At 52.6% G+C, this 10723-nt stretch overlaps 5 protein-coding genes across 5 annotated transcripts; 3 read left to right on the forward strand and 2 right to left on the reverse strand.

Annotated features, from left to right (window-relative positions):
* Positions 1 to 151: 151 nt before the first annotated feature.
* BU25DRAFT_382291 (heme-dependent catalase) lies at positions 152 to 1429 on the forward strand. The gene is made up of 3 exons (XM_033704238.1): positions 152 to 400; positions 453 to 848; positions 916 to 1429. The coding sequence occupies exons 1-3, from the start codon at positions 301 to 303 to the stop codon at positions 1419 to 1421; spliced, it is 1002 nt and encodes a 333-aa protein (XP_033566836.1). The 5' UTR covers positions 152 to 300; the 3' UTR covers positions 1422 to 1429.
* Positions 1430 to 1548: 119 nt separating this feature from the next.
* Positions 1549 to 6340, reverse strand: BU25DRAFT_436411 (cytochrome P450; the record flags this gene model as incomplete). The annotated part of the gene is made up of 6 exons (XM_033708945.1): positions 1549 to 2566; positions 2742 to 2973; positions 3323 to 3327; positions 3653 to 4671; positions 4722 to 4781; positions 6326 to 6340. The coding sequence occupies 6 exons, from the start codon at positions 6338 to 6340 to the stop codon at positions 1549 to 1551; spliced, it is 2349 nt and encodes a 782-aa protein (XP_033566837.1).
* Positions 6341 to 7042: 702 nt separating this feature from the next.
* BU25DRAFT_329417 (septin) lies at positions 7043 to 8728 on the forward strand (the record flags this gene model as incomplete). Its single annotated transcript, XM_033702314.1, has 2 exons — positions 7043 to 7455; positions 7504 to 8728. 2 exons carry the CDS (start codon positions 7043 to 7045, stop codon positions 8726 to 8728), a joined length of 1638 nt encoding a protein of 545 aa, XP_033566838.1.
* A 186-nt stretch (positions 8729 to 8914) lies between these two features.
* BU25DRAFT_79627 (uncharacterized protein) lies at positions 8915 to 9609 on the reverse strand. The gene has a single exon (XM_033712122.1). The coding sequence runs from the start codon at positions 9461 to 9463 to the stop codon at positions 9101 to 9103; it is 363 nt and encodes a 120-aa protein (XP_033566839.1). The 5' UTR covers positions 9464 to 9609; the 3' UTR covers positions 8915 to 9100.
* A 149-nt stretch (positions 9610 to 9758) lies between these two features.
* BU25DRAFT_405976 (uncharacterized protein) lies at positions 9759 to 10550 on the forward strand. The gene has a single exon (XM_033705169.1). It carries the CDS (start codon positions 10117 to 10119, stop codon positions 10354 to 10356), a length of 240 nt encoding a protein of 79 aa, XP_033566840.1. The 5' UTR covers positions 9759 to 10116; the 3' UTR covers positions 10357 to 10550.
* The last annotated feature ends 173 nt before the right edge of the window (positions 10551 to 10723 follow it).

Genomic DNA, 10723 nt, shown 5'->3' on the forward strand with positions numbered 1-10723 from the left:
GGTTATCACACTTGTGGTGCGAACATGCAGGTCGTGAGTAAGCTGCAGTCATATCACGACCAGGGTTAAACTGACGAGTTAAAACACAGCGATTTGTCTAGCGACCGAGCGAATGCTATCGAGGGCTTAGGGTATGGCGATGCAATGAGATGCGCGTATTGTGTGATTTGGAATATAGACACCTTGACGGAAAGGTGTATATAGTCGGCCATGATCCATCCAACAATCTCTCCATCATCCTTCATCTTCCAGCCGGTTTAGCTGCAAATCCAAAAGAATCCAATCACCAAACGATTCGAGATGCCTTTCTCAAAAGATCCTCAAATATTGGAGACCAGCAATGGGCTAGTCAGCGTACTTCGAGCCGCAGCCAATCAGCCTACTGAAGAATTCAGACCCGGTAGGTAACTTCCTAGTATCACCTATCACCTACACATCCTGACTTCCTCCAGCCCACGCCAAAGGCCATCTCCTCACCGGTACCTTTACACCCACCAGCTCCGCATCCACTCTCACAACTGCGCCACACTTCAACATCCCATCCACACCCATCACCGTCCGCTTCTCCTCCTCAACCGGCCTCCCACAGATCCCAGACACAGACGCCAATGGCAATCCCCACGGCATTGCAATCCGATTCCATCTCCCGGAAGTGGATGGTAGACGCAAGCACACAGACATCATCGCGCACTCAACCAAGTACTTCCCCACGCGCACCGGCGCAGAGTTTCTGGAGTTCTTGCGCATAGCCGGCGGACCGAATGCGGGGGAAGGGGTGCCTGAGTTTCTGGGACGGCATCCGGAGACGGTGAGGTTTTTGCAGGATGCTAAGCCGAGTCCCGTGTCTTGTGAGTTGATTTTTTTTTTTTTTTTTTTGCGAGCAGAGCAGTGGTGGTGTGAGCTGACGAAGGGCAGTTGCGACCGAGAAGTACTTTGGCGTGAATGCGTTCAAGTTCGTCAAGGACGGTAAGGTGACGACCCTAAGATACCGCATTGTTCCTGCAGCGGGTGAGCAGCATCTTGATGCCGAAACCTCCAAGACTAGATCGCCATCCTACCTCTTCGATGAGTTCCCGGACCGCCTTCGAGCTGGACCCATCGAGTTCAACCTCCTTGCGCAGATTGCCGACGATGGCGACGTGACAGACAATGCTACCGTCATCTGGCCGGACGAGAGAGAGATTGTGGAGCTAGGCACGCTGAAGATCGAGAAGACGCTCAGTGAGGAAGAGAGTCTGGTGCAGCAGAAGCGCATCATCTTCGATCCGATCCCGAGGATTGAGGGTGTTGAGACTAGCGACGATCCGCTGTTGGAGGTCAGGGCCAATGTTTATTTGATTTCGGGTCAGCAGAGGAGGGCTGCGCAGAGTGGTGAGGCTGTGAATGGAGACTCGAAGGAGGCTGTCAAGGCTACTACATGAACAGTGTGATCTGAATATCCTTCTCAAGGCACCATTGGAGTAGTTGTCGCCGACACATATGATGGTGGTGTGAATCTCGTTATGAATACCTTTGCGTCACTTCGCAGTCTAGCTCTCTCATCGCTTCTCAGGATGCGCAGAACTCAACGACCTTCTGCGCCCTCTCGCCCACCAACCCATCCACATACGCCAGAAACACATCCAAATCCAGCATGTCAATCTTCCCCAGCGTCGGGCTCGAACTCTTCAGCACCTGCCCACCCCACAAGACACGCAGGTACTTCTTACCACCATCTTTCTTGCTGGTGTACACCTCAAACACAACCTCAGCACCCATGCCAACCCACACCATCTGTTCGACCTGCAGAATGCTAAGCAGCCTTGAAACCGACCCATCATGCGCAACATTGTGGCGGTAAATAACCTCACTCTTGCCAGCCACTGTGTCGCGGATGTTCTGCGCAAGCTCGGCGAGCCAAACGCCGTACGAGCCGACGGCGGCTTGCAGTGATTGAGGCGAGTCGCGGTAGATGAAGGAGTACTCGTACTGCCCGAGGCGGTAGACAGTATTGGCTTGTTCTTGAGTGACGCAAGAGCTCGTGTCGTTGATGTTGCAGGGTAAGGGTTTGGCGTGGCATTGTCGTGCCGAGAGGTTGTCGTAGTAGTGGTCGAAGGACTTGTGCCAGTCTGTTGAGTCGCTGGCAATACCGGAGATGGAGTCAAGAGAGTTAAACAGAGGTTTTGCGGCGGTCAAGTGCGCAGTCCAGTTTGATGCTTTACTGCCGACGCCGTAGGAACTGTAGCGAGTGGACGCTGCAGGGCAGGAGTATTGGGGTTCGAGGGAGTCGACGCCTGTGGGTTGGATGCGGAGTGATACGTCGTCTTCTGGTGCGTACATGCCATTGATCAGGATTCCAGCGACTTGAGATGTGATCTGGTTGTTAGTCACTCTGTAGGTAACTTTGTCGCTGAGGTCGTTTGGCAGAAAGCCAAGCAGGTCGTGGTAGACGCCATAGAGATCCTTGCCATGCTGCCATGAGTCGTCTAATCCTTGTCTTGTGATCTGTGGAAACTGACAAGAGCCGTTAAAGCCTGTCTGTGCGAACGGGTTAATCTCGTTGGTGTAGACGCTCCAGTATGTTGAGCTCGATTCGTTGCCTGCAGGGTTGAGGGGCTTGCCGTAGTAGAACAAGCCTTGGTCATCGCAGGTCCATCCATAGGACTCTTTCGGGAATGTGTTTGATGCATATGGTGTTCTCTTGTGGTGGCGATGAATGCTACAACGGTCAGTTGGGCGCGAAGTTTCTGCAGGCCACTTACACTTCAACATATTGCAACTCGTACTCATCGCTAGCCTTTGGATACTCTTGAGCCCTCACATGTGGCATGTTACACCAGTTGTATGTGCCATATGGTGTTCCAGCGGGCAATTGTGAGCCATTGAACGCAAAGCCATTCGTTCCCGTGCCGTTCAGAACCTGTCCAAGATCATTGATCCAACTCTTTCTCGGTGCATGCCATCCTAATTCTATACTAGCATTCTGAGCGGTCGCTAGAGGGATCCATAGTAGGGGAATAACGTTTTTTACAGATGGCATACTCAGGTCCAAAACGCGGAACAGCGTGAAAGCGGTGCAAGATAGACAAAACGCGTAGAGCAAAACAACACGCCCATGATACATATCTTATATGCGGGTCCTCCGAGAATGAAGTTCGGAAGCCATCACAGATAGAGAAGTTTGCCGTGATTTTCAACGAGAGGAAGACAGAGATGACGGATGCGCAGATGGGAACGAAGGCACGGGTTGGGTCCTGTGTTTGTGATTGGTAGACCAGCGGAGAGCGGACCCACTTCCCTCAACCCACAGTTTCTTCGCCGAAGCATCGACCAGAATTTGTACTTTTTCTGCGCAAGAAAAGTGAGTGGTACATGACAATGATACCTTATTGGTGTTCGTTATTGTTGTGGGGTTTCGGCATCGATCTTGACATATAAAGCTCTAAACATGCTGGCAGGATGGCAGGAAACACTCGCCATCGAATCATCGAGTACCCTTGCCTGCGCTCTACCATTGTACCAATCGTACATGCCGCGAGCCTAGAAACCCAGGACCCTGTCAAGTAGTAGTGCGGTGCGACGAGCTTGACGTCTCCTTCAGAAGGTCTCCCTGCGCTTTGCTCGTGCAGGCATCCCTTCCCTTGGCTTCGCCGAGGCCAGCAGAATCTGGTACATAGGATCACCGAACACCTCCTGAGGCCCTTTTTGAAAACTTTTGTCCTTCGTCCAATGCGTTCCATCGTTGCTCAGCGATGCTAATTCGTCAAAGGCGCCTTGCACGTCGAATTCTCGCAACGTCAACGCGAGCACCGTCTTGATCTCTATCATGGTAAGTTCTTGGCCTATGCAATTGCGAGGACCCTTCTCAAATGGACGCCATGCATCGGCAGGTACTTTTGCAACGTTCTCCGGCAGGAAACGTTCAGGCTTGAACTCATCGACGTCTTCACCCCATATCTTCTTGGAGCGACCCATTGCGAATGATGGAGTCCATATGTTGATGCCGTCCGTGGGAAGCAGTTCGCCGCTTATAGGATCACGGATGAAGAAGTCATTGCGTCCTAGTTTGGCTGTCGATGCTGGAGACCAGAGGCGCAGTACTTCTTTGATGACGGCGAGCGAGTAGTCAAGTTTGTTGATCAGGAAAGGGTTCTCTCGGAGCTGTTGTGCCGCACTGACGTCAACTCCGAAGACTTCATCTAGTTCTTGCCGGGCTGCTGTGAGTGTATGCGGGTGTTCGCTAAGTAACTTGTAGCAGTAACACAGTGTCGAAGATGTTGTGTCGTGCCCGGCGAACAGAAGGACCAGAAGATTGTCAATGGCAGCTTTTCGAAATTCTGCATTCATAGTCGTTGCGCTGGCACCCATCTGTCTGTTGTAGTCTTTCGCGTACAACTCAAGAGCCAGATCAATACCAGTCTTTTTCTTCAGCGCCTTTGAGGCTTCAGACTTGCCAGCAGCGAATCTCTCGTCCAGGATCTTGCCAACGTATGTTATCATCTTCATACGGTAGTATCTCGTGACAAGTGGCCGTAGCAGACTGTATCGATGGAATGGATTGAGCGACTGATGGTCGAATGCCCAGAAAAGTGCACCTCTCATCCACTCCATGAATTGGCCACCAGAGGTAAGACACTTGAAGTCGTAGCCACAAATCACCTTGCCGATAACATCGATTGTGATCTTGGTCGCCTATGATAGTGTCAGCAACGCAGGCCAAGTCTAGGGTCCCGTCAACGCGCCTCTTCCTCCATCCTAAATACTCGATCAGCAGACGCATGCTCGTCAAGCAATCTGACAAACTCTTGGCAGCAGTCAATAATGGTAGGAACTTGGCTGAGGAGGTGCTGTGTCGAAAACCCCGGGTTGAAAGCGCTCCTCCATTTCTTCCACAATGGCCCGTTGGTTGTTAGCATGTTGACCTTGCCAACGAACGGCTCCAAAGCCTCTACCAGGGCAGGGTGCTTAACCAAGTCAGCTTCAGCGATCTGACGGGCTACATCCCTAGGGAAGATCAGTAGACTCTCTCTAAGGTGACCATCTGCTACGTACGGATCTGTGACTACCAAAGATATAAAAGAAACCGGACGTGGGTCTATGTAAAAGACAGGTGGTAAGTCATATTCGCGCATGAGCTGAGCGGTCAACGTATGTGGATGCGCACGACCTGGTAACTTCGCCGCGACTTTGCCCAGCGAGATGAGATGACCGAAGATTATCGAGTGTGGTGGACCAGGCTAGACATCATCAGCAAGGACACAATCCTTGCACACGGACGCCATAGTCCTCTGCTAGTTGAAAGTAGCGCAGGAGAGAGTGCAGCACATATACTCACGAGCTTCCGGTACCGCCATCGGTCTTTGAACAAAGCTGCAAGCTTTCCCACGACCCACACTACGGAGATTGCCAATAATGCCGACGCTACAGTGTAGTCGTGAAGCAACCCCATTTTGCGATGTCCCAAGCATAGAACGACTTGCGAAATTTTGTGCGGTTGGGAAGGCGAGGAGACGGCGTTTTCACTTCGTAGTGCGATTGTACGGTCGTAGCTTGCTCATTATATGCGTGTCGGGCGCCTCAATCACTGTTGCAATAAGGTTCACCTTAGTTCGATCCGTCGACGCTTGGAACCGTGGCCGTAGCCTGTAGGCGAGGTTGAGGTGATGAGGTGTGAAGTGCGGGGTATGTCGATGCGGTCTACTTCCGTGGTTTCTTCATGCTGACTACAGAGGGCAAGTACAGCTACAGCTTGGCTGCCATAGTGACGACGAAGCATATGCTATCAAATGACGTGCCCCTTCTTCACGTATTCCTCGGAAGTGACGTTCGCAATGACGCCAACTCTTTATACTTTTGTTCTTATAACAAAGCAGCGGTCTGGTATAGATGGTGGTGAACCTTGTGAAACATTAAGTCGAGGTTGTTCCTGGATGCATCGTGGTCGACTTCAAATGGCGTTTTCATGCGCAGACGGCCGGGGTGGCTTGCCTCTTTCAGCCTGATCTCCACGCACTGAGGCGATCATCTCCTAGTGGGAACGAGGCCCGTCCCAATTCGCACTGACCCCTTCGCTGTACATGCGGTTTCGGAGGAAAGACGCGTGGGCAGAATTTGTGTAGCGCACCTGTTCCGGTCGCCGTTGACAAAACGATGTTTGCGTGCGTCCACGACGATTACACAAGCCGTCTGCAAGTTACAACTGCATGAAAAGCCACGCCGCTACAGACGCATTGCGAATTACTCGTCGTAGATTATCTTGCAACGAGTGGCGGGTTTCGCATTGAGCGTTTCGCGCTGGAAAAAGGTCGTGCCATCCTGGTTTTGTTGTTGCTCCCCTGAAGCTCACTGTTCTCGAAGCCATTGCGCGCATCTTTCACCACGTGTCACACTACCCAACGTGTCCATTGTACTTTCTTCTTCGCTCTTACTAGCTTCGAACAGACACTCTACCACATTCTGGAAGAGGGTCTCATCTCTCCATCTTGCTGTTCGTATTCGGTGGACCTGACAGCCGTACCTTGCAGTAGCGCTGAGACGAGTCGACCGCTGTACCGCGGCTAAGCCTGGGAAAGTGCGACCTAATCTCCCCACACAGACCCTGAGCCATTCACCCTGCTCACTGCGCCGACCCACCCGATTTGCGCGCCTGCTGAGGGACCTGACTGACCGGGCTGATCTCCAGCAGCGTCCTCCTCTAATTTCATTCTCTCATCACTGCGACTTCTTGCAATTCACTGTTCCGTGAGCGCAGGACAGGGTACCTAGCTCCTGCTACCCAAGCTACCTGCTCCGCAGCTACTCTCCTTTCTCGGCTGCTCAAATTACACGCGCAAGCTGCTTGCCACCCATTGATATAACGGGCGCATCCCGCTTGATCAGGATGGCCAGTACTACTCCTTCCAGTATACCCTCTAATACCAACACCAAGGACGGTTCGCCTGATCCATCTGCGGCACCTACGTCGAACGGTGACTTCCAGGCAGCTGCAGCACGAAGATCCAGCTTCTCTTTCCTTCGAAAGCGGTCTTCTGAGAACAAGATCAGCGCGTCAAGAGCCCCCAGCATGAGCCGCAAGCAGAAGGCACTCGTCCAGGAGGAGGCGCTGCGAAAGCAGAGGGAAGCCGCAATGCTGCCCAAAGAGCCACCCCGCCTGCCATCTCATTCACCTCTTCCCCAGATCGCGAGTTTCGGGGGAGATAACCGTCCCGATTCTGTTGCCATTGTCTCCAACAAAGTCAGTAACTTCAGTCCGAACTTCAGCAGGCCGTCAGTCGAGCAGCACAGAATGGCGCCTATCACCAACCTCGCTGTACTCCCACCTGTGCCTGGTAGCTCGCACTCCTTCATAGAGACCGACCCCTATGCCAGGACAGAGAGCATGACCAACCGTGGCCGCTACAGCTATGCCAGCAGCCAGATCAGCGCCGTCAACAGCCCTCGCCGTGTGCGGAAGAAGAAGCAGCCTACACCTTTCAAGTATGTAACCCAATCTCAGGTGCTCTCAATCAGACTAACATTGATCAGCATCCTCGTACTAGGCACCAAGGGCTGCGGCAAGTCATCGTTCATCGAGTTCCTTCGCACTGCGCTTGCGCTGCCCGCCAGGAAGCGCCCTCACACCCCATCTCCACCACCCAGCGCAGTCGCCGAAGACTCACCCTTCACCTCGCAATACCTGGAGACAGAAGTAGACGGCGAGAGAGTTGGCATCACTCTCTGGGACTCCGAAGGACTCGAGAAGAACATCGTCGACTTCCAATTGCCCATCGTCACTTCTTTCCTCGAGTCCAAGTTCGAGGACACTTTCGGTGAAGAACAAAAGGTCATTCGTGCGCCAGGCGCCAGCGACACCCACATTCACTGCGTCTTTCTCATTCTGGATCCTACGCGCCTCGACGCCAACATCGCGGAGGCCCGCAAGAAGTCGAATGTCATCAATGTCGGCAGTGCCATCTTTGGCGGGCTGGACGAGAACCTGGATCTCAACGTACTTCGCGAGCTGCAAACCAGGACAGTTGTCGTACCTGTTATCAGTAAGGCGGATACCATCACCGGCGCGCATATGCGTCATTTGAAAAAGATGGTCTGGGATACTATAAAGCGTGCAAAGTTGGACCCCCTGGAAGCCCTGAACCTTGACGATCTCGAGGATGACGATACTGACCGACTGGATGAGCGGGATGAGGACGAATACGCACAGTCATCAGACAACGAAGGCAAGGCTGGTGTTCTGAATAAGATTCTTGGACGTTCATCTTCCGAGGCGGCTCGTTCCATTGCCTCTTCGCGCTCGTCTTCCGCCTCGCAGTCTCCCTCAACGTCTCCGCCCAGCGCTCGAAAGAACCACAGCCGCAAGCCGTCAGCGATGTCTGCGTCGATACAGAAGGAGGACGCCGAGACACCATTTCTCCCATTGAGCATCATCTCGCCCGACCCGTATGAACCTGACGTTGGCGGCCGTAAATTCCCATGGGGCTTTGCGGATCCTTACAACCCTGAGCATTGTGATTTCGTCAGGCTCAGGGAGAGCGTATTCAGCGAATGGCGAGCAGAGCTCCGTGAAGCAAGTCGAGAACAATGGTACGAGGGCTGGCGGACAAGCCGACTGCAGAAGGGCAACAACCCTAGAAGACGTATCGCGACGTCCGACGGGCCTACAGCGCAGCAATTTTCTGTCCCTGGCTCAACCGGTCGTGCGTCGACCGCTGGTAGCCAGCAGTACCGTCCCTACCACAGCGAGAACATTTGAATGCCTGGTCAGCAGCATGACACCTGCGGATTAATCTAGACTGGCCCTCTCTGGCGGGACGTCCAATACTTCCACATCCATCGATCCTACCGTGCGCAAAACCAACCGCCCGATCAACACTTTCCATACATATGATTCGACAACGTACAACAGCCACCAACCTTAGACTTAGCGGAGCATCATCTTTTCTCTTCTTCCTACACTTTTACTTGGACATCTTGTACCCATACCCAAACCTTTACTATGTCCGTCGAGTTCGTCCCCGAATCTGCATGCATTTTTGTACCTTCCGTTTGTTTGGCATTGCTTATTGAAATTGCGCATACCCCTCTTCTATAGTTTAGTACGTTTATTTCACGCCGTTCCGATATGTCACAGCCTGTGAGCTGTGGGTTTCTGGTGTGGTTGAGTAGTAGTAATACGCGAGACGCAATTCATGTCTGAGTGGAAGATGGCAGCGGCCAAATCAATCAAGCAAGAGCGAACGTCAGTAGCAGTAGTTCTTCCTACATTCACCCCAAATAGCACCTTTGTACCTCTATAATTCTTCTGTTGACTCTGAGCTACGAATCCGCCATTTTGCATAGGTAAACGCGCACATGCAGGCACGAGGCCGCAAAAGAGAAGGCAAGTACACCGCAGCAACTTCCACATTCGATCACTACAACACTCTGACGTGTCACTAAACTTCGCGGACACGTCTCCGCATCTCTTTTGGCACCCCTCCTTCTCCATCCAACCCGGATCATGCGCATGTGTGCATTAGAAGTCTTGGGCAGCGCGCAGTTGTGGTGGCTAGCATCGCAGCCAAGAGCTGAACGTTTTCCACGGCGAATTACAACTCACACAGTTGAGGTGCGTCCCGCCCGACCCGATTCCCGCATGCATAGTGCGTGTCTAACATTGTCTTGGATGAGGCCTGGATGGGCTTCAGCTTCGCCTTCAGCTTCGCGCAAGGCCGCTATGGGACGGCACAGGAATCTTTGATTAATCCATGCTACATACACATTGCGGCTGAAATCTGGCCCACCATGCAGGTTGCATCGAGCTTCACAGTCAAATTGGTGGTTTATTGATATACTTTGGTCGACTGCACCTAGTGGTCTCTTACAACCCTTCGTTCAAGTGTCATTTTGCGGGCACTTTGTTGCGGAGTCAGCCATCGAATCACCTCAGAAGCCATGGAGTACAACAAAGACATGGCAACCCCAAGCACTGCCATGGCTTCGGACGACCATGGGGAAGCCCATGAGTATGTACAGCACTCGAAAATTCCACCTGAATCCCCCGCAAGGTTCCAGTTCCCATCTCGCAGGAGCTTTGTCGTCAAACCGGGTTTGTAGAACATCTTCATACTCATCGTCGGTGCGATTGCAAGCTTCTTGGTGATGGCCTTCCTTGCGCTACTGTGGGCCGGAGCCGAGAGCGCAAGAAAAGGTGACCCAACGTCCTACATTTGGTGGTTCATCGTTGAGATGGGTTGGGCTACTTGGGTCATTAAAGTGGCTTCAGTCCTCATCCGCCTTGCCACCGCCGCTCAGATGGGTATCTTTGAGCGATACCATGGATACGACGCACCATGCTTCGAACGTGGCTGGCTTTGGAAGTCAAGCGGTTGCTCAGGATGAACAGCTGTAAGGACAACGAAGTAGTGCTGAAGACGGGTGCAGATAGTGGAAAAAGTCAGGCCGTGTATCGAAGGGGAACTGGAGGGGGCTATTAGCTGCGTCTCCGCGCTTGAAGTCAGGCCACTTGTCTGATAATGAGGAGACTCAGAGCTTTTGAGACTCTCCGGCGGTCTCCCTAGCAGGGCAGAACGCAATCAAACTTGATCCAACACTATTCTCGGGCTACTGCAACATTCCACACAGCGCGATGGTACCATTTGACTACCCCCACAGCTTGTGCAGCAATCTTATCTGCCTTTTCGTATAGAGTGAAAGACCCCAGAAGCAGTCTTTAGATATTAGACAACTCAAGGCACATCACCGATGA

This window comes from Macroventuria anomochaeta (genome assembly GCF_010093625.1).
Source record: "Macroventuria anomochaeta strain CBS 525.71 unplaced genomic scaffold BU25scaffold_2, whole genome shotgun sequence".
NCBI classification, from domain to species: Eukaryota; Fungi; Ascomycota; class Dothideomycetes; order Pleosporales; family Didymellaceae; genus Macroventuria; species Macroventuria anomochaeta.